The following is a 17,219-nucleotide window of genomic DNA, read 5'->3' as shown; positions in this document are numbered from 1 at the left end:
TTCTAATCAGAATTGAGATATAATGAAAATTAAAATACTTAAACTTTTATTTTTGTGGAATAAGAATGCAGTTATTGATTTATTTTGATACAAATTATTAACCGTGATATGATTTGAGTACTTTTTGTACATCAAGATTGGCTGTTCTTCATAAAATATGCTTACTTTAAGGAAAAAGATACTGAATTTTTGTACGCGTTGCCTAAAATGCAAATATTTCTTCATTTTACTGAAAATTAATGACCGCCATTAAATTTTTGTACTTTTTATAGTTTAGAATAGTTTTTTTTTCATAAAATTAATAGAATATCAGAAAAATCATACTAAAATTTTGTTCGCATTGTATAAAATAACCAAAATAATTATTCTTTTTATCAAAAATGATACTATTTTATTTGAAATCAGTTATTTTTACCATCTTGAGACAAGTCTTCTAATCAGAATTGAGATATAATGAGAATTAAAATACTTAAACTTTTATTTTTGTGGAATAAAAATGCAGTTATTGATTTATTTTGATACAAATTATTAACCGTCATATGATTTGAGTACTTTTTGTACATCAAGATTGGCTGTTCTTCATAAAATATGCTTACTTTAAGGAAAAAGATACTAAATTTTTGTACGCGTTGCCTAAAATGCAAATATTTCTTAATTTTACTGAAAATTATTGACCGCCATTAAATTTTTGTACTTTTTATAGTTTAGAATAGTTTTTTTTCATAAAATTAAAAGAATATCAGAAAAATCATACTAAAATTTTGTTCGCATTGTATAAAATAACCAAAATTATTATTCTTTTTATCAAAAATGATACTATTTTATTTGAAATCAGTTATTTTTACCATCTTGAGACAAGTCTTCTAATCAGAATTGAGATATAATGAGAATCAAAATACTTAAACTTTTATTTTTGTGGAATAAGAATGCAATTATTGATTTATTTTGATACAAATTATTAACCGTCATATGATTTGAGTACTTTTTGTACATCAAGATTGGCTGTTCTTCATAAAATATGCTTACTTTAAGGAAAAAGATACTAAATTTTTGTACGCGTTGCCTAAAATGCAAATATTTCTTCATTTTACTGAAAATTATTGACCGCCATTAAATTTTTGTACTTTTTATAGTTTAGAATAGTTTTTTTTTCATAAAATTAATAGAATATCAGAAAATTCATACTAAAATTTGGTTCGCATTGTATAAAATAACCAAAATTATTATTCTTTTTATCAAAAATGATACTATTTTATTTGAAATCAGTTATTTTTACCATCTTGAGACAAGTCTTCTAATCAGAATTGAGATATAATGAAAATTAAAATACTTAAACTTTTATTTTTGTGGAATAAGAATGCAGTTATTGATTTATTTTGATACAAATTATTAACCGTGATATGATTTGAGTACTTTTTGTACATCAAGATTGGCTGTTCTTCATAAAATATGCTTACTTTAAGGAAAAAGATACTGAATTTTTGTACGCGTTGCCTAAAATGCAAATATTTCTTCATTTTACTGAAAATTAATGACCACCATTAAATTTTTGTACTTTTTATAGTTTAGAATAGTTTTTTTTTCATAAAATTAATAGAATATCAGAAAAATCATACTAAAATTTTGTTCGCATTGTATAAAATAACCAAAATAATTATTCTTTTTATCAAAAATGATACTATTTTATTTGAAATCAGTTATTTTTACCATCTTGAGACAAGTCTTCTAATCAGAATTGAGATATAATGAGAATTAAAATACTTAAACTTTTATTTTTGTGGAATAAAAATGCAGTTATTTTTTTATTTTGATACAAATTATTAACCGTGATATGATTTGAGTACTTTTTGAACATCAAGATTGGCTGTTCTTCATAAAATATGCTTACTTTAAGGAAAAAGATACTAAATTTTTGTACGCATTGCCTAAAATGCAAATATTTCTTAATTTTACTGAAAATTATTGACTGCCATTAAATTTTTGTACTTTTTATAGTTTAGAATAGTTTTTTTTTTCATAAAATTAAAAGAATATCAGAAAAATCATACTAAAATTTTGTTCTCATTGTATAAAATAACCAAAACTATTCTTCTTTTTATCAAAAATGATACTATTTTATTTGAAATCAGTTATTTTTACCATCTTGAGACAAGTCTTCTAATCAGAATTGAGATATAATGAGAATCAAAATACTTAAACTTTTATTTTTGTGGAATAAGAATGCAGTTATTGATTTATTTTGATACAAATTATTTACCGTGATATGATTTGAGTACTTTTTGTACATCAAGATTGGCTGTTCTTCATAAAATATGCTTACTTTAAGGAAAAAGATACTAAATTTTGGGTCTCACTAATTAGCGACAACAAGCGTCAAGAAGCGACAACAAGCGTCAACAAGCGACAACAAGCGACAAGAAGACTATTTAGCGACAAGAAAACATTTTTTTTTTATTAGATAGAAAGAAATTTGTATTTAATGTTTTTTTTTTAAATATACGAGCAGATATGTCTAATTAAAATGTTTTATGATATAGATAGACAAAGAAAGGAAACATTTGTGAGGAAGAAAGAGATTGCGAAGTTTATATTAGTATATTGGTAGATGAAGAAATTTAACATTTGTGAAGAAGAAAGAGATTGGGCTTCTTTTTTTATTATTTTTAAATATGAAGAATATGTATAAGATAATGTATGTATCTGTTTTCATCAAAGTCAAAGTATGAATAAACGAATGGAGATATATATGGAGCGGGCATAATGGAATATAATATTTTGATTCATTTGCTTAACGAGTTGTGTGTCCCCTGTTTTATTGCTACAATAACATCCAATTAACACCTTCAACTTTGTACACGCGTCAGACTATACAATTACACGCGCCAGAATATACAATCATTGTAAATAGTGAACACCTGTTGAAAACTCAAGATTGTCATTAATTTAATAAAATATTATGGAAATAATGTTTCATTTTTTTCTATCAATTTTAACTTTCTTGTCGCTAAAATTATTTTCTTTTGCATATTCTTTTAATATTTATTACAATAATTAATTTTAATTAAAAAAAATGTGTTCTTGTCGCTAAATAGTTTCTTGTCGCTTGTTGTCGCTAAAATAATTCTTGTTGTCGCTTCTTGTCGCTTGTTGACGCTTGTTGTCGCTAAAATTCTTGTTGTCGCTAATTAGTGAGACCGTAAATTTTTGTACGTGTTGCCTAAAATGCAAATACTTCTTCATTTTACTGAAAATTATTGACCGCCATTAAATTTTTGTACTTTTTATAGTTTAGAATAGTTTTTTTTCATAAAATTAAAAGAATGTCAGAGAAATCATACTAAAATATTATTCGCATCGTTTAAAATAAGCTAAATTATTCTTCTTTTTATTGAAAATGATACTATTTTATTTGAAATCAGTTATTTTTACCATCTTGAGACAAGTCTGCTAATAAGAATTAGATTTTTGTACTTTTTATTGTTTAGGAGTAGTTATTTTTGTAATTTGTTATTTCAAAGGCTTCGATTGTGACGAGAATATAGAAAGTCCATGATTATGACTTTTTTTAAAGAATTTTATGATGATAAGGATACAAAAATTTAAGATATTGAAAAAAATAGACTACATTTTTCAATAACTGATCCTTTCATTTTGTTTTTCCCGAGTATGTGTGGAAAATAATAAAATCAATTTCGCGATGTAGACACTCGCCGGGTTTGAAAATAATTAACCTTAATAAAACGAAAAAGACAATTATTATTTAATGATGATATTTTAATTTAGCTTTTATCTGTACATTTCTTTTCATTTAAATTCATAAAACTTTGCTAAATAATTAATAAACAAAATGTATCATTGAACGTTCGATTTTCATGAGTCGCCATTTTAGTTAAATTAAACGAAACTAAGATTCCGTAATTTGTATTAGTTCATCATGTGACGTATTAAAGTTCAATCCGTCATTAAGGTCTATCGGTACTATCCGTCCGATCAGTCCGATCAGTCAATTACTTTTACTATAAGTCTGACGGATTGCTGACGTGAGTTTGACGCGAACTTGACTGATCGGTGACTGATCGATGACCGCTGATTGATCGCTGAAATAGTAACGCCTAAGGTTGCAAGTACTGTATGCATTCCAGGAAAAATGCTTACCCCCCCCAAAAAAAAACAAACAAAAAACAAAAAAATAACAACACATCCTGTATATGTGTCTATCTTAAGTCAGGAGCCTGTAATTTAGTAGTTTATATTGGTTTGAATTGTTTTACATTGGTCACTTTTTGGGCCTTTTATAACTGACTATGTGCTATGGTTTCTGCTAATTGTTGAAGGCCATACAGTGAACTATAGTTGTAAACTTCTGTCATTTGGTGTCTGGTAGAGAGTTGTCTCATTGGTAATCATACCACATCTTCTTATTTTTATAATCACATTGTTGTAATTAAACTACAAGACAGAAAACTAAATTCAATTTTCATTGCAATTATCTGAAGTTTGATATTTTTCAAAATATCTTAGCAATCAGAAACCTCACAATGAGAGATTTGATTTTAGACTGAGTATGTATGAACGAAATTAAAATTAAATTATCAGTTAGATAAGCAACAAAACTGCATAAAAAAACACATTAAAACATGATGTTGATTTTGTTTTCTTTCAGTGTGCAAATGGAAATAAAAGTTACACCCCTCATTTGATAGAGTGTAGTACAGTATTGGAACATTGCTTAATGGCTTGTTTATGTGATGCTTATACAGAAAGTACAGCTCAAACAGGAAAGAAATCTCTACCTACTGAGGTATAGTGCTGTAACAAATCATAAAATAGTCAAACAGTCAATAATCAAAAGTTTGAAACAGGATTGTGAATCTTTTCTGTTTGGATTCTGAAATGTCTGTCAACTTATTCGAGCATCAACCGTGTAACAATTATGATTCACTGAGAAATTTAGTTTACAGTGTAATAATTTGAAATTTTGAAAGTTTTAAGTTCTTACAATCTGTATGGCTGACCTAATTTTTTTCCAAGATCACAGGTTTATGATTATAATCAGGATTATTTCTTTGTCATTGAACTGCTTAAGTTATAATCAAAGAGCTGAAAGCTCTGAAGAAAAATGACGCCACTGTCTCTAATATTGGGATAGTTTTTATGCAAGTCTTGATTTTCACATACCGTAATTAGTTTAACAATGCAACATGTCTCGTAAGCATATAATTGATATTCGTATATGTGTGTGTGTGAAGTGAAGGTGCCAACTGGCTGGGTTTTTTTTTAAGACAAATGAATAGGTCAAGACTACCTGAATTGTACAAATAAATACCGTAGAAAGGCTTCTATATTTCTCACTGGTACATAGGCTGAATCCGGGTCCGTTCGCGCCCATTCACGTTTGCACCAACTCATGTTCGCCCCCTTTCACTTTCACACCCTACATGTTCGCAACTAATCTTAATTGGTTTTGTGTTTAATAACTCTGTAAGCAAGTGTTTTCTTATAAGTATAATTGTTGTCATTGTCTCAAAATAAAGTGAGACAGCATTTTTTTTTTTGTGTTGAATAAATCTTAATCATGTTTTGGATAGCGTATTGTTAAAGATAATAATAATCCTTTCTAAATAAAGTGGTATTTTGTCAACGTTTTATTTAGCGTTGAATAACTCTTAATCATGTTTTGGTTAGTGTATTGCTATACTTTGTTTCATTGACCTCTTTCATAATGAAGTGAGATTCTGACTATTTTTTTTCTGTGTGTTGAATAAATTTTATCATGTTTTGGTTATAATAGTGGATTGCTATATTTTGGTTCCTATATTTTATTGTTTCGTTGTTTCAGATCAAAGGGCTTAAAAACAATTATCTTTTGTGTTTTTCCTTTAAAATCTTCAATGTTTTACTCATACCAAGCTAAAAATACATTCAGTATTTACACCAAAGCAATTTAAAACAACAATCATGATTTTCCAATTATTCAACTTGAATTTGAATTAAAATTGGGCGCGAATGAGTAGAGTGCGAATGGACCTTGGGTGTGAACGTGCGAGGTGCGAAAGTGTATTGGGCGCAAACAGACCTGATACCACATAGTCTGAACCCCCTTCTCCCACAAAATATGATGTAAATTAAAAACAAATTGTTCAGAGAATAATTGAAGTCTTTCCACTAGAAAAGATCTATTTTTATATTGAAATATGAAAAATCAGTTTAAAATGTTAGTTCCTATGGCTTTATGACGTCCTATTAACCTATGACCTTGACCTCAATTTCAAGGTCACAAACCATGGACCTTGAATCAAAATATCCTAGGTCTTTAATATGTTTGGTTAATGAGAACTACCACTTGACGCATAATTTTAAATGTAAGATGGACAAAAACTCCCTTTTATTGTATGCGCAGCCTTTCAACCAAAATATACAAGTAAGGACATGTCGCAACTAATAATTTATGAAAAATTATTTGTCAAAATGTCATACAGTATTTGAAAAGAAGTGAAAATAAGCCAAAATCAAAATTTATAATATGACCTTGACCTTTGACATTGACCTCATTTTCATTTTTAGTACCAATGACCTCATGAAGACCCTAGGTCTCTATCAGTTATGGTTTACCAGTTGAAAATGCATATCGCTTGAATCAAATGAAAAAGGGGGAATAACTCTCATATGGAGTCCCCATAGAGCTATGGTTCAAACGAATATTCTTATCCTAAATATGTAACGAGCAATTTGGTAAAATAAAATCTTTTACGGTTACGAAGGAGAGGTGGCCACAAGAAAAACAGTGTTTGGGGAGATAACTCTTACAACGTAATGTATTTTGTTATAATTACATTTGATATATGTTTCATTATAATACTTTATTCTGATTGGCTAACTGCACATCACATGTTATTCCTCAAGCAATTGCATCACTCAATAAAACTTTTCATTCATGATAACACGTGGTCCCACAATAAAGTGCACAGATGAATTGAATAAAAAAGTTATAAAATTCGTGTTTTCATGATCCTAGCTAAAAAAAGTAATTATAAGTATTGAATGTTTCTTTTTGTAACCTCATAGGGTTGCAAAAGCGTTGACCGTGTGCACATTTTTAGAATGAAGCGCTTATGCGCTTCATACAAAAAGTACTTCGGTCAACGCTTTTACACCTCAATGAATTTACAAAAAAAAGCATTCAATACTTATATGCAGTTGTAAATTTTTAAAGCAAAAAGAGTTAATACTAACTTTCACTTTTTTGGATGTTCATGTACATTTTGAATGTATTTATTTTTCTCAACTACATGAATTTTTTGGTGTATTTTTAATGATATATATGAGTAGTCCAAATAATTATTAAGTCTGGCAAGGCTTTTTAAATTTTATTCTGGGACACCTTCCTATGACCACAAGGCTATGTTAATTTTTTTCTGGGACGCCTTCCTACGAACGTCTTAGGAAGGCGTCCCAGAAAAAAATAAAATAGCCTTATTGGATATTTTTATGCATTATTTAACCAGTTGAGTCTTTTACAGGATTGTTTGTTTAATGCTGTTTAAACATTACTGGAAAAAAACCACCTTAAATTTGCTAATTATTTGGCATGAAAGTTTGATTTATTGAAAGGGACTCATAGTTTTCCATTTAATTTTAATAATTGTCTAATGGTTAAAACAATAGCTTCGTTGTTTACTTTTATACACAACAACATATTCACTTTGGTCTCGTTGTTTACCTAATATTCACTATGTACTTGGTAACAGTTATTAATTAATTGAATAGAAAATATTATAATAAATATTATTGGAAGCCGAATTGACGTCAAATAGGTGCCGATTTGACTAGATGCCAATTTAACCAGGTGCCGACTTGACTTGTACGTTTCAATTCCTCTGCGATCGTTTGCGGTATTTTCTTGAGAAAACCTATTTTCCATCATCAAAGAGAAGAAGAAACTGCTTGAAATGATTCCCGAACGCTTCGTGATTGTTAAAATAAGTTTAATTCACTCAAAAAACAATTTTAAAACTTGCGATGTTTAAACAGGAAGTTTCAAAAGCACGTGTAAAAGAAGAAATTAACCGGTGAGAGTGGAAATCCGTACATAACATATATCACTATAGTACGACTTTTAAAGCAAAACAGTTTCATCCTTTTGTAAAACCGTCTTTAATATACCTATCACATTAATGTTTGAAGGGTCTTAAGCTTATTCAAACCATATAAGTCGGTATGAAACACCAAAACGGAATGATAATAACCGATTACGTTTTGTAGTTTACAAAATTCTGGACTGGTTCCTGTCAAACTACAACACTTTCTTCGACTGTAGTGGAATACAAACAGAAACCAGTTAGTTTGTAAACTGGTTCCTGGCTGATTACTACACAATGCTCATGCATAATGATAACACAAGCACATTCCTCCAGTTTGTATTGAAATTAGTAAATACGAAACCAAGCGCGGTAGGCAGAGAAATCAGGTCGGCAGTTATGGAACAATGACTGCGTCATTTTCCAAAAACAATATCTCTAAATCCTATACATTTTCAAACTAAAGAGAATATTGCATGCATTATATTCCTAATTGCTACAATAAGAATAGTTTGTCATAGTATTGTTGACGTCATACCCAGACCCTATATAATAGTTTGTTGAAAGATTTTTAGGGCACCAAATTTACCTTCATAGAAAGCATATTTATATTAAAGCTGGCAATTGCCTTTCAAGCTGTTCATACTCATTTGAGCCTTTTTATTTTGGGTCATGTAGTTTATTGGATGTGTACAGTGTCAGAAACATTATGATTTTTTTTGCAAAAGTATTTTGATGAGAAATAAAAAACATCTCACAGCTGAATATTTTCTTCTCTCAGAAATTAAACTTGCATCCAAAGATTGCTCCATACAAGTTGTCTATAGTCAGTTCATCTAAATCAAGATCAAATGAAATTCAGGAAGTTGCATCATATCTAAATAAAGATTTAAGGAATGCCGGGATTGATGTATTTCATGCAAAAGATTCCCTCTCAGTTGAAGATCAGTTTATAAGGTATGTAAGCTTTGTTTTCTGGACTTTTATTCCGTCTTTTTTTAAATAATGTTTTTATAGTAGGAGATAATTGTGTTTATACTTCATGGTGTTCGTCAGAAAACTGCTTCTGTAGACATTAACTTTGTTGTATCAGAGCCAGAAAATGCTTCTGTAGACATTAACTTTGTTGTATCAGAGCCACAATCCTCAAGCCCTGTGTTCTGTTTTTTGTTTGCTTTTGTTTTATATATTTGCTTAGGGAGCTACCATTTGATTTTTATGGGGGGGGCTAGGATGAAAAAATTTGTCCTGCATTTTTTTTTTAGCTGTAATCTCTGTCCTGCCTTTTTATTTTTCACTCTGTTCGGTCCTGCGTTCTTTTTTTTTAGTTTATCCTGACTTTTTTTTACCTAAATTGTCGTCCTGACTTTTTTTTTTTGCAAGTGTCTCATCCTGCCTTTTTTTTTACTCAAAACTCCTGTCCTGCCTATTTTTTTCAAATTTCATCCTAGCTCCCCCATAAAAATCAAATGGTAGCTCCCTTTGCTTTTGTCAGTGTGCCAGTTAAAGCAAAATTTGCTTTTTCTTTCTTTTAGCTTGCTTGCTTTGATTTAAGGGAATACGATACAGTAGCAGGGGCAGATAATAATGTTTTCAAAACTTTTCGTGTTGTTTTCGCAACGTTGGTAACCAGAACGTTGTAATTTCGCGGTGTTTCTAATAAGAACGTCAACATTTCGCGACGTCGCTTTAAATGAAGTCATATTTTCGCGGAATATTCACTGACGTCATAATCAGGTTGCGCGAATTTCAAAAAAAGTACCTGCTAAAAAAGCGGCTTTGTCGTTTCTAAAAGACGGCGAAATCCGCCGAAGAGCAGTGAGAACAAAGGAAATACTGGAGATGAACAAAAATAAACAAAATACAACTTTGCATGACGAATTGAAGAAAAGGTAAAAGACACAGAACCTTGACCTATAATGGTTTACTTTTATAAATTGTTACCTGGATTGAGAGTTGTCTCATTGCCACTCATACCACATCTTCCTATATCTATTAATAGCTGCTTGACGTTCAGCGGCAAATATTAAATTGAACATTTATGATATTAACATGTTGTTTTTATGAAACTAAAAGAAATGAGAAAACGTATGAACCCGTGATTAATAAGAACATTTTAACAAAATATATGGCGCGTAGAGTGGCCGAATCGGGTCTAGTGTTGGAAGATTTGAAATCCATACACAAAAGTCATTACTACGAAATGGGGTACAGCTGTGCAAAATTTTTCATGACGAGAACATTTATTTTCATTCATTGATAATGAAGTCAATAATACTATCTTGAATTGAAAGATAATCAAAATCAAAATAGTTTGTGTCTTTATTTTTTTTCTTCTTGTATAGCATTGGAAAGACTGCAAATTGAATGGTGAATTGTTATTGTACGGTCGAAATTAACAGACAATCAATAAAATAACAAAACCGACTGCATATGCGAGACCCTCATGGGTGGACAAGGTCGTACAACACCCCTATTCGTAAATAAAATTGTAAATAAAGAAGTCTCTCATCCTGTTCTGGACTTGCCTTGGTACATAAAAAAAATTGCAGAGTTTAATTGATTTTTTAAAATTATATGATATTATATATGTACATTTGTATGTAGAAAAGGTGTCAATAAAAGTCCGTTAAAAAGATTTAAAAAAATGCATTGGTGTCGTTTTTGTTTTGAATTTAAGCAAAATATTGCCAATAGATGAAGAATTGTCACACGTTAGTTTGTTTAATTGGTTTATTTTGTTGTATATCAATCTGGATGTTATAGACCAAAACAAGAATTCAATGGTGTCGTTTGTTATTGTATATCATATTTGTATTTCGTTCATTGTTTTGTACTTAACTCAGGCCGTAAGTTTCGCGTTTGAGTTGTTTTGCATTTGTTATGTAGGGTCTTTTCATAACTGACTATGCGGTGTGGGTCTTAATCATTGTTGAAGGCCGTCCGATGTTTTATAGTCGTGTATGTCTTTGTCATTTGGTCTGTGGTTGAGATTTGCCTCATTGGTAATCATACCACGTCTTCTTATGTGTATAAGCATCTCCCTTTTGCACTTCAATGTATTGAGAGATATAATTTGAAGTATCGACAAATGTACACTAATTGCAGACAGACAGACAGATCAGAAAGTGTACACACGTTAAAACTCGTCGCTGTCAAGCTGATGAGCAAATATGAAGTCATGCAGTAGCGCTGTTTCTGATAAAAGTAACACAATTATAGTTAGACGATCGGACAGAAGAACAAATAAAGTGTTTTCAATATAGCTCTAATTCTAGACAAACAAGTACGCCAATATTCATACAGTTACGCCGTATAAAAGGTAATGCAACTTATCTATTGATAAGACATCCTTGAATATTATTCTCTAATACTAGCTGCTGTACTTCCTATGAAATGTTATACTACAACTTCATTTTCAGTCGACTGAGGCAATTAGGACATGAAATTGCACAAAACAGCTCAAACTATAGAACAAGAAGTATCTTTTGAATGTAAAAAGAAACAAATCCAAGTACGTCGGGGCCTTTTAAAGCTGACAGGTTTTGTCATTGTTGAAGGTTTTACGGTTGTTAATTAATTGTATCACCTCACTTAATTTATAGTTGGTTCACATTTTGCCATGTTAGGGCATTTGCAATAATGTTGGCTATCCTATTTTGGTACATGAAGCAATTTAAAACTAATGTCGGACGGAGCTGCACCTTTATACTTCTATAAGATTTTTCTGTTTTGGCGTACATCTAATCTGCTGGGATCCTTTTTTATATCCTTTTTATATTATGAAAAGGTTCCTGTCCAAATTACGTTCCGTAAATGTTTACCTCATGTTTATCACAAATGTTTAGCGATTTTTTGAATAACCATCTTATGAATTTTTATGATAAGTATCAATGCTTTGGAAAACACCTTCATATACTTGACAGCATAGTCGTGTACGGCGGGAATGATTACACGACGTTGGTGCGATTAAAACTTTATATAACGTAATTTAGCGCCATACTGGCAGACGTCGTAAAATATTAAGGTATATGGCTTTTATTGAAAAAACAAGCACATGGACCCATTTTTTTTTCTTTTGCAATCAATCAAGTACTGTTTCAAGAACACTCCGCCAAATTTTCAAGAAAAATCAACGATCAATTTTTTTCTGCACTTCCGAAAAGACGCAAAAATATGGTCAATTTCTTTATTTCGCATATATCAATCTAAACCCGGAAAATAATAATTTGGTTTAACCTTAAATTTGTTTCAGCATGTAGATGCCATGGATCAAGGGAACGTTTTACACAAAACCCGGTTAAGTTATGACTTTTTGTTCAAAAGTATTGTTACTTTCTTTAAAAGTCATTATTTATGAATTTTCGGGAATTTTCTTCCAAATATGCAAATTTCGAACCAAATTATCTCAAAAAGTAAGTCATGAAGGTACTTTTTTCTTTTCATATTTGGAAAGTACACATTGAAATTGACCTACTATCAAAATTTTAGGAAAAAATCAACGAGGGATCTCTACTGTATCGTATGCCCTTAAGCATGTTTGCTTAGCTATTATATTATGCATGTGTTTTATTTGTTCGTGTAGTTTGTCAAATGTGCTTATAATTTGTTTTAAATATTAAGTCGGTTAAGAGCTCTACAGAGCTCATGTTTTATTTGTTGATTTGTACATACCATGCCCGACTATAAATAAAATTTACTTACTTTACTTACTAACTTACTTACTTTCTATATACTAGTATGTATTTATAGCACATCTATCAAAGATTACATTGAAATTACATTTATCCATGGGGTACTCAAAATCATTGATTTAGTTATTGATAAAAACCATCTATTTAATATTAAACTAAATACAAATTTCCATTAACTTGTAAAGCTAAAATTTTGAAACCAGGGTAACAATGGTGTTTTTTTTCTAAAAATATTGAGTTTAGAACTAATGTGTAAAAATGTGTTCACGGTAAGTATTTCCTGAGCTTTTTGTTTCACCGATTGAGACACAATAAAAATCATGACTTTGATCAAATTAAAAGAAGAATTTTAATAACTATTTTTTTTATTAGAAATGATATGATGGGCCTGCCATATACTGCTATTCTGAGTGAAGGGACATTAGATTCAGGAACCATTGAACTTAGAAATAAAGATACTACATTAAAGGTAAACAATGTTACTCGGTTATATGTCATATATAGATTCCACTGCTGTATCGAGTGTAATACAATATTCATCCACTTGAGACAGTTGAATTTTTAAAATGTAAGAGTGAAAAGATAAAGTATTGCTTAAGGGCACATACGATACAGTTACGCGGGAGGTAATGTCGTTGCTAATTTAAATTGTTATTTTCGCAAAGTCAAACTATGACTTATGCGGAAAAGTTTCAGTTTTTGACTAATTTTACATTCAAACTTATCTAACTTGAAAACAAGTTCATGGAAAACGAGTTCATGGCCCCCCTTTTTTAAAATGCCATTTGGTTTGTTTACGTTAGAAGATTGTTAGTGCCAATTTTCATGAAAACGTAAATAGTGCAATTTTTTTTAATTTGATAAATACACAGCAAAAAGTGACGTTTTTTTCTACATTCTTGAACATTTGATAAATATGAGTTTTAAACCCCAAGGGTGACTGGGGTATAGAAATATGGTCACTTGGTCTTCTCCCGACCGGCAGTAAAACGCTTGCTGAAGTGGGGCGTCCGTTTGGCTGTGCGGGATGTATCAAGTTTGCAGTCACGTCCGTCAGAAGGGGACGTTAAATCCGATGCCTCGTGTAAAGAGAGTGCCACGCTCTTTGCACGTTAAGAACCCTTGCAACAACTCTTTGAGGGGTCCATAGGTGGCCTGTTGCAAGGCAAAATTTCTGTCCCTATCCAATATACCCTCATTTTCCAGTGGCAGTCCAAATTTCCCCTACCATCATCCTAGATGGCCTCTATTACAACAACCTACCTATCATATTTATTGTGGACTTGTTCTCGTCCTGAATATGCATGAAATATTTGCCACTGGACGTTAAGCAACCAACAATCAATCAATCATAAATATGAGTTATTTGAAAAACAAATTGCACAAATTTAAAGGACATTTATATAAAACAGAATTTCGAAATAATTTAACAAAAAACAGCTTGTGTTTTTTTATCTTTTAAACAAAAAAGTTATATATTTCTGTCGAAAGGAAGTCCACAAATCCGAATTTTGAGCAAATATATAAAATTTGGACCTCATTTTACTCAAAAAGTAGCACATGAAGGTATATTTTTTATTACATACTTAATTTAATAAGGTAAAAAATAGCCTAGTTTCAAATTGTCAGCAAAATTACAATATGGGATCAAAACTGTATTGTAAGTCCTTAAGATTTAGTTGTTGAATCTGTTTCACTAATGATTTATAGACCAGTGGCGGATCCAGGGGGTGGTCCCACGGCGCACCGGACCACCCCCATGACGAACCTCAATTTTTTTTTTAAAGTGTCTATTTTTTCAATAACTAGCTAATTAACAAATTAACAAATTAAGATTAATCCTTTCATCGCACTAATTGGTTATGGATTACCTGGATACCTGGAGGTGTCACAATGATAGAACACGGATCAATGCGTTTCACCTGTATACATGTAATTAAATTGTCAAAACAGCTCGTCAATATGAAGAAGTTGACTTCTTATTTTTAAGGGAAATACAAATTATTCTTGAATTTTTAAGTGAAATTTCCGCATATAATTGCATTGTCCAACTAACAGAGTCTCGGTTTTAAATTTCATTTATCTACATTTTGAAAAAACAATCATAATGAATGAATTAAATTAAATTTGTTTATCTATCTCTTTCAGCCCCCCACTCCCTTCCCCCTTTTCTCCTGCCCTTTCCTTCCTGCTCTGAAAGTATGTTGCAAAACAGACTTTCCAAATATTTCTGTTATCTTAAAAATCATAGCTGCCATGGGGGTGACGAGTTGCGAATGTGAGCGATCCAACAGTGAGTTATCACTTTTAAAAACCTACCTGAGAACAACTTTGGGACAATTGCATTTAAACGGACTTGCGTTGATGCATGTGCACTACAGTTTGGAACTTATAGATAACTTTGCAAGGAAACACCCGCGAAGCATGATGTTGAATGACCTGATAAACGACTCTTTGTTAAATAAGTAAATTTTGAACAATTTTACGTAGAACTATTTTAACCGATTCGGAATCTTTTAGCTAAACTTTTTTTACAGCTTGCCTAATTCAGATGACAGTTGTATGTTGTGTTATTTTAGATTGCAAGATATTGTATAGAGTCTTAAATAAAAATCAGTTTTACATGTCTTTAAATTCCTTTACCTAGGAATATGTGCATTACATGGTGTTGTCCAAATTCATGATCTTCCATAATGTCGAAGGTATTTTTTAACCCTGTTCATTCCATTCCATATTCATTTGGGACCACCCCCAAATTTTTTTCTGGATCCGCCACTGTAGACGACTAGTGCTTTTCTGCTAAAACATATTTCTTTTTATGTGACGTCATCAGGCATGGTCACCTTTTTATGTGATGCCATCAGGCATGGTTTCCTTTTTATGTGACATCACCAGGCATGGTCACCTTTTTTGGGGATGTCACAATGTGAAATGCAGAGAAATTTTACATAATTTTTTATTTTGACCAATGGAAAAATGAGATTTAACAAACCATCTTTTGATTAGATGAGAATAATCAAAGGGTCAGCAAAAGGATCAACTGTCTAAGAATTAGTGAAATACTATAAATTCAGAAATTATTGCATGTGTTTATTTTGCGATTTTGTCATTTTAGACCAAAATTCAAATATTATTTTTGTGATAATGAGAAATAGTCTTTTCATTCATATAAAAAATATCCAGAATGCAATTTTAGATTATTGCGATTACAATTAACACTCTTTTTTTTCGCAATAAAAAAAACCTCACAATAACAATATATAAATGTAAATATATTATACCCCTTTTCTCGTCACAGTCACAAAATTGCAATTGGTGTAGTGGATTTAAAATAGGTATTTGAACTCATCCCTTGATCTTTATCAGTATAATAACAAAGGGTAAAAATAATAATGTACAGTATAGAAACTATTACTACAGTCAACAAAAACAAGAGAATGTTGTATCAAATAAGGATACACAGGTACTGGAAGCAGGCTCTGTTTACTTTAATGCACCAAAACAAATGTCAAAGAATGCTCATTGTTACTGGCAGCAAAATCATAAGCATTGGAGAAAAATAAGATGTTGCACTATAAATAAAGTTAATTTGTTTTCCAAATTTCAAGTAACAAATTTTGTGTGTGTGATTGTGTTTTAAAAAGAACTGAAAATAACAAATCTGGATATGAACCCCAAAAGATACAAGAAGCTAAATTTATAACAACAAATATAGGTTTATATTTATAATTTGATAAATGTGTATAAACTTTACCTTCTATTTGTTTCTTATTTCAGGAAAAAATTCACTTGACTCAGCTGAAAGAGATTATTTTAAAGAACATTGACTTCTGACAGGGGAGATAACAAAATAAACTAGTATGCACAAGTTAGAAATAATCTGTTTTAAGGAACATTGACTTCTGACAGGGGAGATAACAAAATAAACTGACATGCACAAGTTAGAAATAATCTATTTTGTACAGAACATTGGTTCTAGAGAAGAAGTTATAACATGTATAACCATGTGAAATAGAATGTCAAGGCCAAATGGGATGGAGTATTCTTAATATAAAAAAGAAGATGTGGTATGATTGCCAATGAGACAACTATCCACAAAAGACCAAAATGACACAGACATTAACAACTATAGGTCACCGTACGGCCTTCAACAATGAGCAAAGCCCATACCGCATAGTCAGCTATAATAGGCCCCGATTAGACAATGTAAAATAATTCAAACGAGAAAACTAACAGCCTTATTTATGTAAAAAAATAAACGAAAAAAAAATATGTAATATATAAACAAACGACAACCACTGAATTACAGGCTCCTGACTTGGGACAGGCACATACATAAATAATGTGGCGGGGTTAAACATGTTAGCGGGATCCCAACCCTCCCCCTAACCTGGGACAGTGGTATAACAGTACAACATAAGAATGAACTATAACAAGAGTGCACACA

General features: G+C 30.8%; 1 protein-coding gene across 2 annotated transcripts in view; it reads left to right on the top strand.

The window, feature by feature from the left end:
• Positions 1 to 16,900, top strand: part of LOC143046399 (DNA polymerase subunit gamma-2, mitochondrial-like) — a 34,727-nt gene extending 17,827 nt beyond the window's left edge. The window contains exons 9-12 of one of the 2 annotated variants that reach the window (XM_076219545.1): positions 4,664 to 4,801; positions 8,860 to 9,035; positions 13,145 to 13,241; positions 16,550 to 16,900. In XM_076219545.1, coding sequence (XP_076075660.1) covers positions 4,664 to 4,801; positions 8,860 to 9,035; positions 13,145 to 13,241; positions 16,550 to 16,606 — 468 coding nt within the window. In that variant the 3' untranslated portion in view covers positions 16,607 to 16,900. The remainder of the gene's footprint in view (positions 1 to 4,663; positions 4,802 to 8,859; positions 9,036 to 13,144; positions 13,242 to 16,549) is intronic. The other variant, XM_076219544.1, reaches the window with a different exon arrangement.
• Positions 16,901 to 17,219: the final 319 nt, after the last annotated feature.

The sequence above is a fragment of the Mytilus galloprovincialis genome, chromosome 9 (genome assembly GCF_965363235.1).
Source record: "Mytilus galloprovincialis chromosome 9, xbMytGall1.hap1.1, whole genome shotgun sequence".
Lineage (NCBI taxonomy): Eukaryota > Metazoa > Mollusca > Bivalvia > Mytilida > Mytilidae > Mytilus > Mytilus galloprovincialis.
Note: the sequence above shows the minus strand (reverse complement) of the source record. Positions and strands in the feature narration are given on the sequence as shown.